This window comes from Dendrobates tinctorius, unplaced genomic scaffold (assembly GCF_039654945.1).
Source record: "Dendrobates tinctorius isolate UK_male_01 unplaced genomic scaffold, ASM3965494v1 ptg000063l, whole genome shotgun sequence".
Taxonomy (NCBI): domain Eukaryota; kingdom Metazoa; phylum Chordata; class Amphibia; order Anura; family Dendrobatidae; genus Dendrobates; species Dendrobates tinctorius.
Genome location: NW_027361731.1, coordinates 32,133,958 through 32,147,623, shown reverse-complemented (window position 1 = coordinate 32,147,623; position 13,666 = coordinate 32,133,958). Strand labels below are relative to the sequence as shown.

The 13,666-nt window shown below is 43.5% G+C and overlaps 1 protein-coding gene across 2 annotated transcripts in view; it reads left to right on the top strand.

Annotated features, from left to right (window-relative positions):
• The window catches only part of LOC141094105 (uncharacterized), a 52,996-nt gene extending 39,837 nt beyond the window's left edge, over nt 1-13,159 (top strand). For both annotated transcript variants that reach the window (XM_073579835.1, XM_073579834.1), the window contains exon 7: nt 10,121-13,159. In XM_073579835.1, the coding sequence (XP_073435936.1) occupies nt 10,121-11,559 (1,439 nt within the window). In that variant the 3' untranslated portion in view covers nt 11,560-13,159. The remainder of the gene's footprint in view (nt 1-10,120) is intronic.
• The last annotated feature ends 507 nt before the right edge of the window (nt 13,160-13,666 follow it).

Genomic DNA, 13,666 nt, shown 5'->3' with positions numbered 1-13,666 from the left:
CGGAGTATGGAGGGCTGCAGTGGATCCAAGCATTGTCAGAACTTCTTAGTACACTTGAGAAGAAAAGGCCGGACCTTGATCACTTTCAACAGCTTCTAGAACCCCATATCTGCATATAACTTCCATCACCAGTTTCTTCGCTGTGGTTTTTGAAGTCATGTTGGTAACAGGGAATGCTTCCGGCCAACTGGAGAACATGTCAACAACCACCAAACAGTATTCATACCTTCCAGACTTAGGCAATGTGATATGGTCCACCTGGAGCCTTTGGAAAGTATAGTCAGGCTTAGCAAGATGCTTCGGGGGCACACGTTGAAGTTGACCGGGATTACAGGTCTGACAGATATTACAGGCACGGTTGAGCGCTGTCAAAACTGTGGAAATTCCCGGGGCCCAGTAGAATTTTTGCACCAGTGCGAGGGCCTGATTCTTTCCTCGATGTGTAGGCCCATGTGGCAATAGCAGGGTACATACGCTTAGGGAGACACACAAGTTGGTCCTTTTTCCAGAGACCATTATCCATACGTGCCCCTTCAGTCTTCCATTGCTTCACCTCTTCCTTTGGAGACATTCTCTGCATCGTCATTAAGCGGTCTCGCGGGGTCCGACAGAAAACTTCAGTCTGTTGTAGATCCTCAGGTTCTTGTAGGGTCAGTGCTTCTTGTAACTGTTTACGCTGAGAGCGTGTGATCACCATAGTTGGTATAGTTGGTTCAACGGGCAAGAGAGCGGCGGCTTTTGCTTGCATATCCGCAAATGTGTTGCCAACAGTCTGTGGACTGGTCCTAGGACCGTGCGCCTTAACTTTGATAATGGCCACCTGAGTAGGTAATTTGATCGAGCCCATGAGGGTTTTAACAGCTTCAGCATTTTTCACTGGGGTTCTGGCAGTAGTAATAAACCCTCGATTGGCCCATAGAGCCCCAAAATCGTGACCATACCAAATGCATACCGTGAGTCCGTGTGTAATAATTATAGGGGATAACTCAGGAGTCTTTGTGCATGGAACAAGATGACTACAGGACACAGCTTTATAAGTGATAAAGTCTATATTAACACACGGTGATACAACAGATGCAGAAAGAAACTCAAGTCCATAACACTTGGAGAAAATATAAGAAGCAGCTTAGCAGTCTATAGGAACTTTAGAGGAAGATGCAATCAAGCAAAAAGTCTATGAAGCACAGTTATTTCTTGAGGATACTTGGCATGAATAAATCCTTGTCTTAGTCCAGACACAGATAGGTAAGCTTAAAAGGCAGTTCAAATCTTATCTTAGCTTGACCAGGAAAATAGTCTCAGGCTCTTGCAGAGCAGGAACAGCTTACATGTCCAGCAAATGCAGATGGAAGTGAAACACGAGCAGCAGAGGAAGAAGAGTTCTGGAAACTGGAGTATGCAGCATAGTCAAAGATAGCCTGAATCTTACCGGATTCCATGTTCAGCCCCTGGGGAGAGATGATATACCCTAAGAACTGTATCTCAGAACGATGGAACTCGCATTTCTCCGGCTTAATATACAGATGGTTCTCTTTCAGACGTCTTAAAACAGTCTTGACATGTATTTCATGTTCCTGTAGAGAGTCAGAAAAGATTAGTATAACGTCCAAATAGATCACCACAAACTGGTCCAACAAATCTCTGAAAATGTCGTTAGCAAGGTGTTGAAACGTTGCAGGGGCGTTACAAAGGCTGAAAGGCATCACAAGATATTCAAAGTGTCCATACCGGCATCTGAATGCTGTCTTCCACTCATCCCCTGGACGAATACGCACCAAATTATAAGCCCCACGAAGATCTAGTTTAGAGAACACTTTAGCATGGCGGACTCTTTCCAGTAATTCGGGAATCAGAGGCAAAGGGTAACGATTTCGTATGGTTACCTTATTAAGTTCCCGATAGTCAACACAGGGTCTCAGGGTCCCATCCTTCTTCTTTACAAAAAATATAGGTGCCCCTGCTGGTGAGGAAGAAGGACGTATGAAGCCTTTCGCCAGATTTTCATCAATATACTCCTTTAAGGCTTGAAGCTCAGGTGCCGCCAAAGGGTATACGTTACCAAAAGGAATAGCTGCCCCAGGAAGCAGCTCAATGGGACAGTCATAATGCCTGTGTGGAGGAAGCTGATCTGCATTCTTCTTGTCACAGATGTCAGAGAACTCTTTATATGCTGAAGGTAAAGTAAATACCTGTACATGTGGTTCTATGGCTATGGACTCAGGGACAGCTTCTGTTAATGCTGCGTTGCTCCTTGTTGGAAAGATGATCTCCTTGGTTTCCCAGTTGATACTTGGGTTCTGAGAACGCAACCAAGGAATGCCTAAAATCACATGAAAATGAGGAGAAGAAATTAGCAAGAAAGAAAGTTGCTCCTGATGACTAGGCTCCAACAAAATTTCAAGGGGTACGGTCTCCTGATCCACAGGCCCAGAGATTAAAGGTGACCCATCCACTGTTTCCATGGTAAGTGGAGAGGCTCTTTGCTGAATTTTAATACCATGTTCCTTGGCAAATGCGATATCCATGAAATTGCCACCTGCACCAGAGTCAATCATAGCTGCACTGGAAATCCACTCTCCTGAACACAGGATCTTAATAGGGAGAGAACAGTGAGAGTTCTTCTCCTTCAGCTCCTTGGGGGGTGAAGTCATAGAAAGTGAATGAAATACAGCGTTTAGAGGCAGGCTACATTCAGAGATGTCAGATTCATCATCACAGTTGTCATATTCTCCTACTGCTGCTATCACCTTATTAGGCCGCTTGGGACACTTGGGACAGTTGATTAAAAAGTGGTCAGACTGACCGCAGTAGAAACATAGACTCTCACGAAGGCGATGCTCCCGGCGCTCATTACTCTCGCGCCTCTGAACGGAATCAATTTGCATGGGCACCTCCTCCCCCTCCCGAGAGGTTTTACCTGCAGGCTCTTTGGAAGGAAGGGAAAAGTTAGAAATACGGTTATATGCAGCAAATTTCTCCTGCCTACGCTCAGTAAGGCGAATGTCTATGCGCACACAATGCTGTATAAATGTCTCTAGCTCTTGTGGTGACTCAGAGCAAGCTAGTTCATCCTTTACAACACTAGACAGACCCCTCTTAAAAATAGGCAATTGTGCATAACTGTCCCAATTGGTATCTACCGCTAATCTCCTGAATTCAGTGGCATACTCAATAACAGAACGTTTAGCCTGGCGTAAAGACAACAAAGCAGATTCGGCGGTTGCACGGCGATTAGGGTCATCAAACATTAATGCCATAGCGGCCAAGAAATCATCCAAGTTATTTAACCGTGGGTCACGAGACTCAATCATTGGATTCGCCCAGGCGAGCGCTCGTGAGGTCAGTAGCATTATTACACACAATACCTTGGATCGATCAGTAGGAAAACGGTCGGCATGCACATCAAAATATAGCATACATTGATTCACAAAGCCACGAAATTTGTCGCGATCACCATTAAATCTGAATGGGGGCAACTTGGGTGGGCTAGCTGGTGGCGGTTGCCCAGCGGGTAAAGTTACTTGTGCAGCTATTTGCGTGCTTATGTCCTGAAAAGCCCGTCCATACTGGGACTCTATGCCAGCAAGTTTGTTTTCCTGGGCTGCCATGCGGTTGCTTAAGTCCTGCAAAGTCTGTCCAAACACTTGTTGTTCAAAGCTTGCAAACGTCTTTTATAGACCTTCCACATCTTTCTGCAGTGATCTAATTATGGAAAACACCTGCTCTAGTCTGCTTTCTGCAGTCATTGTTCCAGCAGTCTCCTTTTTATATGGCTTGAGTATCCTGTAATAATTATAGGGGATAACTCAGGAGTCTCTGTGCATGGAACAAGATGACTACAGGACACAGCTTTATAAGTGATAAAGTCTATATTAACACACGGTGATACAACAGATGCAGAAAGAAACTCAAGTCCATAACACTTGGAGAAAATATAAGAAGCAGCTTAGCAGTCTATAGGAACTTTAGAGGAAGATGCAATCAAGCAAAAAGTCTATGAAGCACAGTTATTTCTTGAGGATACTTGGCATGAATAAATCCTTGTCTTAGTCCAGACACAGATAGGTAAGCTTAAAAGGCAGTTCAAATCTTATCTTAGCTTGACCAGGAAAATAGTCTCAGGCTCTTGCAGAGCAGGAACAGCTTACATGTCCAGCAAATGCAGATGGAAGTGAAACACGAGCAGCAGAGGAAGAAGAGTTCTGGAAACTGGAGTATGCAGCAGGAACTCAGAGCAGAGCAGCAGGATCACCACACAGGTTCACAGGAGCCGGTATATAGCCAGGGAGCAATCAGCAGTCAGGAGCTGGATGCAAGGCAGAATACTCAAGCACAGACTGAAGGCTGGGGTGGAGTTTTATAGCAGGAGGACACAATGCACATGAGACCAAGGACACCATCTTGGAAAAGGGCAGTAATGCAAAAAGGTAAAAATGTTCAGAGTCCTGACACCGTGTATATATTAGCCCGTCTGTTCTTGGCCAAGGTACATGCAGTAGACAGAGCCTGGAGTTCTGCTTCTTGTGCTGACTGTGATGGCGGGAGTGCAGCTGCGTGCAATACAGTGTCCTCTGTGGTAACAGCATATCCCGTGTGGAATCTACCAAACTCATCAGCATATCTTGAACCATCCGTGTATAACACCAGATCGGGATTTGGGAGTGGATTCTCACTGACATTTGGTGGAGTAGCTGTTTCTTCTATCAGAAATTGGGAACAGTCATGTTGGAGGTAATCCTCATCACTGCCATCTTTCCTTATAGTTCATTATGCCGTCTTTCAAAGCGTTGTAAAGGGGTTGCATTATGCGGGATGCATCCGGTATCCACTGACAAAAATAAGTGCACAGGAAAACGCTGGAGTTCAGTTTAATCTTTTGAGAAAGGAAGGGAGCTGACAGCTATTTTTCTTTCTTCTGCGAGGTGTCTGGCACCCTGAAGGAGACAGTGACCCAAGAATATCACTTGACCAAGGCAGAACTGAAGTTTCGAGGCCGAAACCCGACAGTTCAGTGCTGCCAGATACTTAAGGAGGCTAACAATGGCAGCAGTGGCAAAAGACACTTGCTCATATTTTTTTGCAAACTGGTTGGGCCCCTTGTGGCATAACTGTCCATATTAACTGTCGTTCCTGCTAAGTGAATACAAATAGAAACTGGCAGTCTGGGTGTAAAGGAATGCTAAAGAAGGCGTGGGTAAGATCAATAACTGTAAACCAAGCAGCATCCTGGGGTATTTGGGACAAAAGAGTATGAGGATTAGGCACCACTTGAGTTTCCAGAATAGTAGCAGTATTAACTGCCCGTAGATCTTGTACCAGCCGGTACACAGGGGCTGGCTAGGTGGGGTCTTTTTCTTAACGGGAAACAAGGGCGTATTACATGGAGAAACACAGGGTACCAGAGCACCGTTATCAAGTAACGTTTGTATTTGTTCCTGAAGGCCCCGCTCCTGATCATGTTTCAAAGGATATTTATGGACTTTGGGAAAAGGGGCACCAGGTTTGAGAAACACTTTTACTAGTTCTACAGGCATTTTCCCTATATCATTTGACCCTTTTGACCAGAGTTTAGATGGTATCTCTGAGAGGTATGGGGTGAGTCATTGATCCTCAGGCAATATTGGGGGTGGATCTGAGCCTATCAGGGCCATCATAACTGTAGGAAGGGCATGCAAAATACAGATTTCCTCACTGTCTTCATCTGCATAGGGATTATATAACGTAAGAGCCATCTGACCATCATCTTGGAATTGTATTCTGGAGCGGAACTGTGATAATTAATCTACCCCTAGTAAATTTACAGGACATATGAGAGTGATTACAAACTGAGCAGTAACGAGAATTAGCAGGGAGGGGCTGAGGAGCAGGGTCCCCACTAGCTGAAGTCTGATGAAGGGGGGCGAGAGTTTGCTGTGTGGGCTGAAGGGCACACTGTGTGCTCACAGCTGCGGTGGGGGCTGGAGGCTGCTGTTTGCTCTCTTTTTTTTTTTCACTCTCTCTCTCTCTGCTGAACAGAGCGGGTTAAAGTCTTCTGAAAACTTTTTTTTTTTTCTTCTTTGGATCCCCATAACCACTAGCAATATTAGGCATAGCGGGGACTGAGGCTGGCAGCGGTGGCTGATAATAGATACCGTCAGCATTCAACAAAGGAAAGGTGGGGGCTGCTGCACCCGGTCTTCTTGTGCCACAATTATAACAGACCTCTCTCCACTGAGGATTAGTAACTACACATACAGCACAGATCCACCTGGCAGGATCATAGGGTGGGGGCATACTGAGTTTCGGTAGTCCAGGATACATCGGTGCCTTAGGGTTAAAGGGCACAGAGCTTACAGTCGGGAGGAGAGGCTTGATTTCCTGGGGAGGGACCTTATCATCTAGCAGGGAAACTTCTTGTTTCAAATCATCACTTTTAACTATTCGACTGCCTGACACATTGGTATTAATCTTAATTCCTTCTTAACCAATCACATTCTCACACCACAGTCACTTGCTCTAACCACAAAACATCCCGTCCCTGTCATAATAGACAATTTTTCCTTCTTCAACATAGCAATCACTGGTCAATCTGGGGTGTCCGTCCCTTATGAGGTACGGTTCGAGCACTGGGCCCTGTTGTGAGTTCATTTTCCCCTTCGTCACTGAGGTCTGGTGAACTCCCTATTCTGGTAAAGGAAGGTAATGAGCCTGATTATCAGGCACCTGAGCCTAATGAGGATGACTGGCTGAGTGGAGTCACGGACTGGATATAAGGCTGCCGACGCCCTTCTGCCCTGCGGGTGATCTCTCTGTGGACTTCTAGGACACCAGTCTTATTCCTGCTCCTCTAAAGCTAAGTCTTCTGTTTTGCCTGTTAGCATTTTTGTTTTGTTTTTTGTTTTCCTTGCTTTTCTGTATTCTGCCATTCCCTGCTGGGGTGAGCTGAATCTCCTTTTGCCTGTAGCTCTGTCTTCAGAATATTCCTGAGTACTGACATAGCTTTTTGAAGCCTAGCGTCTTCAGGGCCTTTTTCACTGTCAGTCTGTTGGCTCTTATTTTCATAGGGTTTTTCACGGATTGCAGACAGCAGCCTTCCTGTCCTTTTCTATCTAGTTAGCTTGGGCCCCGTCTTTGCTCAGTCTATCTTTCTGTCTGTGTTAGTATTTTCATCTTGCTTCACCGTCATTATATGTTGGGGGCTGCCTATTGCTTTGGGGTCTGCTCTGGGGCAGTTTAGATTTCCCCTTTCTTTAGGCCTATTTAATTCTCCGGCTGTGATCAAGGGGTCTAGGGCATCGTAGGAACCCCCCACGGCTACTGCTAGTTGTGTTGATAGGTTCAGGGGTCTGCAATCCGATAGCTGCCAACTTCTCTTGTTTTCTGGACTTAGCTAGCATTTCTGTTTTTGCCTCCTATGGTGACTCAATCATAACAGGGCCCCCAACGGGACTACACCTCTATATGATTCCACCCATGAATCACCCCACCAGGGGACAAACCTCAAATCCTCTTTGCAGCAACAAGCACAGGAAAACCACACCCACGGTCAGTCTGAACAGTATAACTGCCAACTTACCGTGGTTGCCGTGGGGGGGTGATCAGTCCCAATTTTCCAGCACCCGTGTCCGCTCCGAGGGTCCTTTGTCTTGTTGTCCTCCGGGGGCAGAGGCATCCCTGTTCGGGGGCCCCACGTTGGGCGCCACTGTCGAGGTAGCTATTTTGGGAGGTCTAAATTAACCCTTCACGGTTGAGCCAGTGATTTCCAAATTATTCCAGTGTTGCTAGCAACTCAAATGACCACACGGAGACTGGGGTCTCTGTACAGGAGGATCGAGGCAGATCACTAAGCCCCTTTATTTTAATCACATCTTTTATAATCTTTTGCTTAATTATGCAAGGTTCTCAAGTACCAATAGCATCATTTCACTTTATAAGCCAATAATATTGCAAGAAAACCGGAAACTACATATATGTCCGTACCTAAATAGCGTAGAAAGTAGTATAATGGCATATTCTTCAGAGTTTTACACCCCCGCCTCCCTTATCTTTGTACCTGATGAGAACAGTCTGGTTTCATGACAGCCCATGCCAATTATAAAAATTTATCTTACAGCAACAAAAAACGGAGAAACGAAACCTCCAGAGAATGGATAAAACGAAACTTCAACTCTGATTTTAGTATTAACCCTTCACAATCACAGGTGTCTACAATCTTGGAATCAGTGATTGGCCTGTATAGGGGCTACAGATACTCACTGTGCTGTTTGGTGACATGGTGTGTATCACACTCAACATTGACCAGAGGACGTGAAGGAAAGAGTTGTCTCAGGAGATTAGAAAGAATATTATAGACACATGTTAAAGGTATAAGACTTCCAAGCAGCTTCATGTTCCTGTGAGTACAGTTGCACATATTATTCAGGAATGTAAGCTCCATGGGACTGTAGCCAACCTCCCTGGACGTGGCCGCAGGAGGAAAATTGATGACAAATCAAAGAAACGGATAATACGAATGGTAACAAAAGAGCCCAGAAAACTTCTAAACAGATTATAGGTGAACTTCAAGCTCAAGAAACATCATTGTCAGATCACACCATCCGTCGCTGTATGAGCCAAAGTGGACTTCATGGGAGACGACCAAGAAGGACACCATTATTGAAAATAATCATAAAAAAGCCAGACTGGAATTTGTCAAACTACATGTTGACAAGCCACAAAGCTTCTGGGAGAATGTCCTATGGACAGATGAGACAAAAATGGAACTTTTTTGGCAAAGCACATCAGCTCTATGTTCTCAGATGGAAAAATGAAGCATATCACGAAAAGAACACTGTCCCTAATGTGAAACATGGAGGAGGCTCTGTTATGTTCCTTGGATACTTTGCTGCATCTGGCACAGGGTTTCTAGAATGTGTGCAGGGAACAATGAAATCTCAAGACTGTCAAGGGATTCTAGAGAGAAATGTGCTGCCCAGTATCAGAAAGCTTGGTCTCAGTCGCAGGTCATGGGTCTTGCAACAGGATAACAACACACACATAATACACAGCTAAAAACAAGCAAGAATGGCCTTGAGGAAATCATTGGACTATTCTGAAGTGGTCTTTTATGAGCCCAAACCTAAATCCTATTGAGCATGTTTGGAAAGAGCTGAAACATGCCATCTGGAAAAGGCAACCTTCAAAGATGAGGCAACTGGAGCAGTTGCTCTTGAGGAGTGGTCCAAAATACTTGTCGAGAGGTGCAGAAGTCTCCTTGACAGTTGCAGAAATCATTTGATTGCAGTGATTGCCTCAAAAGGTTGTGCAGCAAAATATTTTAGTTAAGGGTACCATCATTTCTGCCCAGGCCTATTTCATGAGTTTTATTTTTTTTAAATTCTGTGTAAGCATGGTTGGAAAGCAATGTCTGACCTTCATAATTTAAATTTCATAGATTTTTTATTACTTTTGTCAGATTCAAGTTATTTCTGTGACCATTGTGGTTTCTTTTGTCATCAAACGACAAGTATCAACAACTGTGACCACGTGTTTAGGAGGAGTGAATATTTTGACTCTACAGCCACTTTCCGGAAATGAACACGCAGTGGATGTTGGAGAGTGAAAATTACACATTTGCCATTATATTACCCAACACATAGTGCCCAGATTGTTCTCCAGGAGACACACACCACAAATTAAGTGGATTCTTCTCACTATAATATTGCTAAATACAGGGATCCTAAATATTGTTTGCGCACACTGCAAGACTCCGAAGTGAGAGCGGATTTTGCTGGATTGGTTTATGGAAACCTTGTTGCTTTTCAACAACCTTTGAGCCACTAATAGTGTGGGAACCTCTGTTTTTCCATTGACAGATGATGGACCTGAGTGGGGACTTGTTTTTTTGTGAGATGAGAATTGGTATTTTTTTCGCCTACATAACATTGATTGGTTTCTTTTTATTCGATATTTCGGAGGCAGAATGAACAAACAGTTGAACACCACACACTACTGGTTCATCCAATAAAGTTTTTTATTAGACTGTGAACAGTAAAGTTTTTTACATAACTTGCCATTTTTATGGACAGTATAAGTAGAAATGTTCAAAAATATAAAACTCAATGATATTTTATCAAAAATTAATTGTTTTTTATCTTATCAGATGATTGTACCAGGAGATCAGAGGGACACTTGACATCTTCAACTTTTAAATCTGATGATCATGAGATCCTACAAGATACAACTAAAGTGAATGCTGTTACTCCAGATATACCATCATCCATTCACAGGAAAGATCTGTCATCTGATCCTATGAAACAGGTCCCATCTTCTGATTCATTACCGACTACTAAGGAAAATCAAAGTCACAAAAGAGGCATTAAAAAACAAATTGCTCCTAAAGCAAAGAAGTCATTTTCATGTTCAGAATGTGGGAAATGTTTTAATCTTAACTCAAACTTGGTTAGGCACCAGAGGAGTCACACTGGGGAGAAGCCTTTTTCCTGTTCAGAATGTGAGTCATGTTTTAATCAGAAATCAGACCTTGTTATTCACCAGAGAATTCACACAGGGGAGAAGCCTTTTTCCTGCTCAGAATGTGGGAAATGTTTTGCACGTAAATCACATTTTGTTACTCACCATAAAACTCACACAGGGGAGAAGCCTTTTTCCTGTTCAGAATGTGGGAAATGTTTTAACCAGAAATCACATTTTGTTACTCACCAGAGAACTCACACAGGGGAGAAGCCTTTTTCCTGTTCAGAATGTGGGAAATGTTTTGCACGTAAATCACATTTTGTTACTCACCATAGAACTCACACAGGGGAGAAGCCTTTTTCCTGTTTAGGATGTGGGAAATGTTTTAACCAGAAATCATATTTTGTTACTCACCAGAGAATTCACACAGGGGAGAAGCCGTTTTCATGTTCAGAATGTGTGAAATGTTTTAATAAGAAATCAGAGCTTGTTACTCACCAGAGAACACACACAGGGGAGAAGCCTTTTTCTTGTTCAGAATGTGGGAAATGTTTTGCACTGAAAGCAAGTTTTGTTTCCCACCAGAGAACTCATACAGGGGAGAAGCCTTTTTCCTGTTCAGAATGTGGGAAATGTTTTGCACATAAGTCACATTTTGTTACTCACCATAAAACTCACACAGGGGAGAAGCCTTTTTCCTGTTCAGAATGTGGGAAATGTTTTAACCAGAAATCACATTTTGTTACTCACCAGAGAACTCACACAGGGGAGAAGCCTTTTTCCTGTTCAGAATGTGGGAAATGTTTTGCACGTAAATCAAATTTTGTTACTCACCATAGAACTCACACAGGGGAGAAGCCTTTTTCCTGTTCAGGATGTGGGAAATGTTTTAACCAGAAATCAAAGCTTGTTATTCACCAGAGAACACACACAGGGGAGAAGTCTTTTTCTTGTTCAGAATGTGGGAAATGTTTTGCACTGAAAACAAGTTTTGTTTCCCACCTGAGAACTCATACAGGGGAGAAGCCTTTTTCCTGTTCAGAATGTGGGAAATGTTTTGCACATAAGTCACATTTTGTTACTCACCAGAGAATTCACACAGGAGTGAAACTTTTTTCCTGCTGAGAATGTGGGAAACGTTTTGCAAGTAAATCACATTTTGTTACTCATCAGAGAACTCACACAGGAGAGAAGCCTTTTTCATGTTCAGAATGTGGGAAATGTTTTAGCAATAAATCAGATTGTGTAAAGCACCAGATAACTCACACGGGAAAAGTCTTTTTCCTGTTCAGAATGTGGAATATGTTTTAACCAGAAAGAGAGGTTTGTTACACACCAAATAACTCACACAGGGGAGAAACTTCTTTTATAGTGAATGGAAAATAAATCTTGATGGCCATCAGAGATCCCACACAGGGGAAAAGCCTTTTTCCTGTTCATAATGTGGGAAATGTTTTAACCATAAATGGAATCTTAATAATAATAATAATAATAATCTTTCTTTTTATATAGCGCTAACATATTCCGCAGCCGTTTACAGTTTGCACACATTATCATCGCTGTCCCCAATGGGGCTCACAATGTAAATTCCCTATCAGTATGTCTTTGGAATGTGGGTCGAAACCCACACAAACACGGGGAGAACATACAAACTCCTTAAAGATGTTGTCCTTGGTGGGATTAAACTCAGAACTACAGTGCTGCAAGGCTGCAGTGCTAACCACTGAGCCACCTCACCAGAGAACTCACACAGGAGAGAAGCCTTTTTCCTGTTCAGAATGTGGGAAATATTTTAACCAGAAAGTGCTTCTTGTTAGACATCAGACCAGTCACACAAAGGAGAAGCCTTTTTAATTTTTTTATGTGGGAAATATTTTACTTGGAAATCAAGTGTTAATAAACATCAGGGACGTCACATAGGGGAGAAGCCTTTTTTTATGTTCATAATGTTGGCATAGTTTTAACCAAAATTTAATCTTCATAAATGGGTTGTCTCTTGTCATTCCTCATGTTTGCTGACAAAAGGATAAAAATAAACTTTATCAATTCCAAATATTAACTATACCCATAATTCAACCCTGAAGGTTAGTCAGAAGGTGACTAATAGAAAAAAATATACCCTACATCTCAGTATATAGGGCGAGGTGACATATACACACTCTCCGAGCCTCTCATTTCTACGGGTTTCTTTGTCCTCACCAAAGGCGACTCATCAGGAGACATTATTTAATATTGATCTATATTCAAGCGAGACTAGACAAAAAAACTTAAATCATGTATCATGTTATGCAAAACAGAAAAATAGCCACATATCGGCAGATCCCAGACATCAAACTATATACTTCGTATAGTTTTTACATCACGAGGGACACGGATCTATTATTCGATAGGAAACAACCTAGGAGTTTTCAGCCTTGGTTGGAAGAATACAGATCTGCTTCATTGACCATCGTTGAACCATGGATACATTTGGAGAAGCCAGGTTGTGATCCTCCGATCAACTGGTCTTTTACCTTGTATGGACTGAATGGATTGTCATCTTCCTACTCTTGTTGTTACCGCCTCTCTGTGCGTGCCACAGGTGGGGTAGCGACAATGGGAGTGAATCAGCGGAAGGGTGAGACTCTGTAATGTGCACTCTGTTGGGTATTTTGCTGGGACTGTTCTATGTGTTATCTGCCTATTTTGTGGTTCAATAAAGCATTGCCACACTGTTTTACCCTCACTGTGTGTTGTCTGAGTAGCGTTATGCACATGTTAAAAGGGAGAGCCGGCTTTTGGTGGGACGATCCCTGATCCATGTGGTTTTGGCCAGTGGACGGGGGCGCCCGCTGACCACCCCATGTCTCCACAGGCATGCTTCAATAGTCTCAATGGGAGGCTAGAAGCTGCTATAACCCGATTGGCTCTGCTACATACAGGCAATGATCAGGTCAACTGTATGTAGCAGAGTTGTTCACTTGCTATGAGCGCCGACCACTGGGCAGCGCTCATAGGATCTGGCAGTGACAACCATAGAGGTCTTCTAGACCCATCGGTGACCCATGATCACGTGACAGGGTCACCGATGTGCGGGGTTTCTGGCCCATCATGTGCGAGAAAAAATGTGGGCTCAGCGCCGGGGCTCACATCAAAAGGAGATAGTCCGACATCAGCGTACATTTACACCCGATGTCAGTAAGGGGTTAAAGGGGATTGTTTTTACAGAGACCGAAGTGGTAATCAATCATGT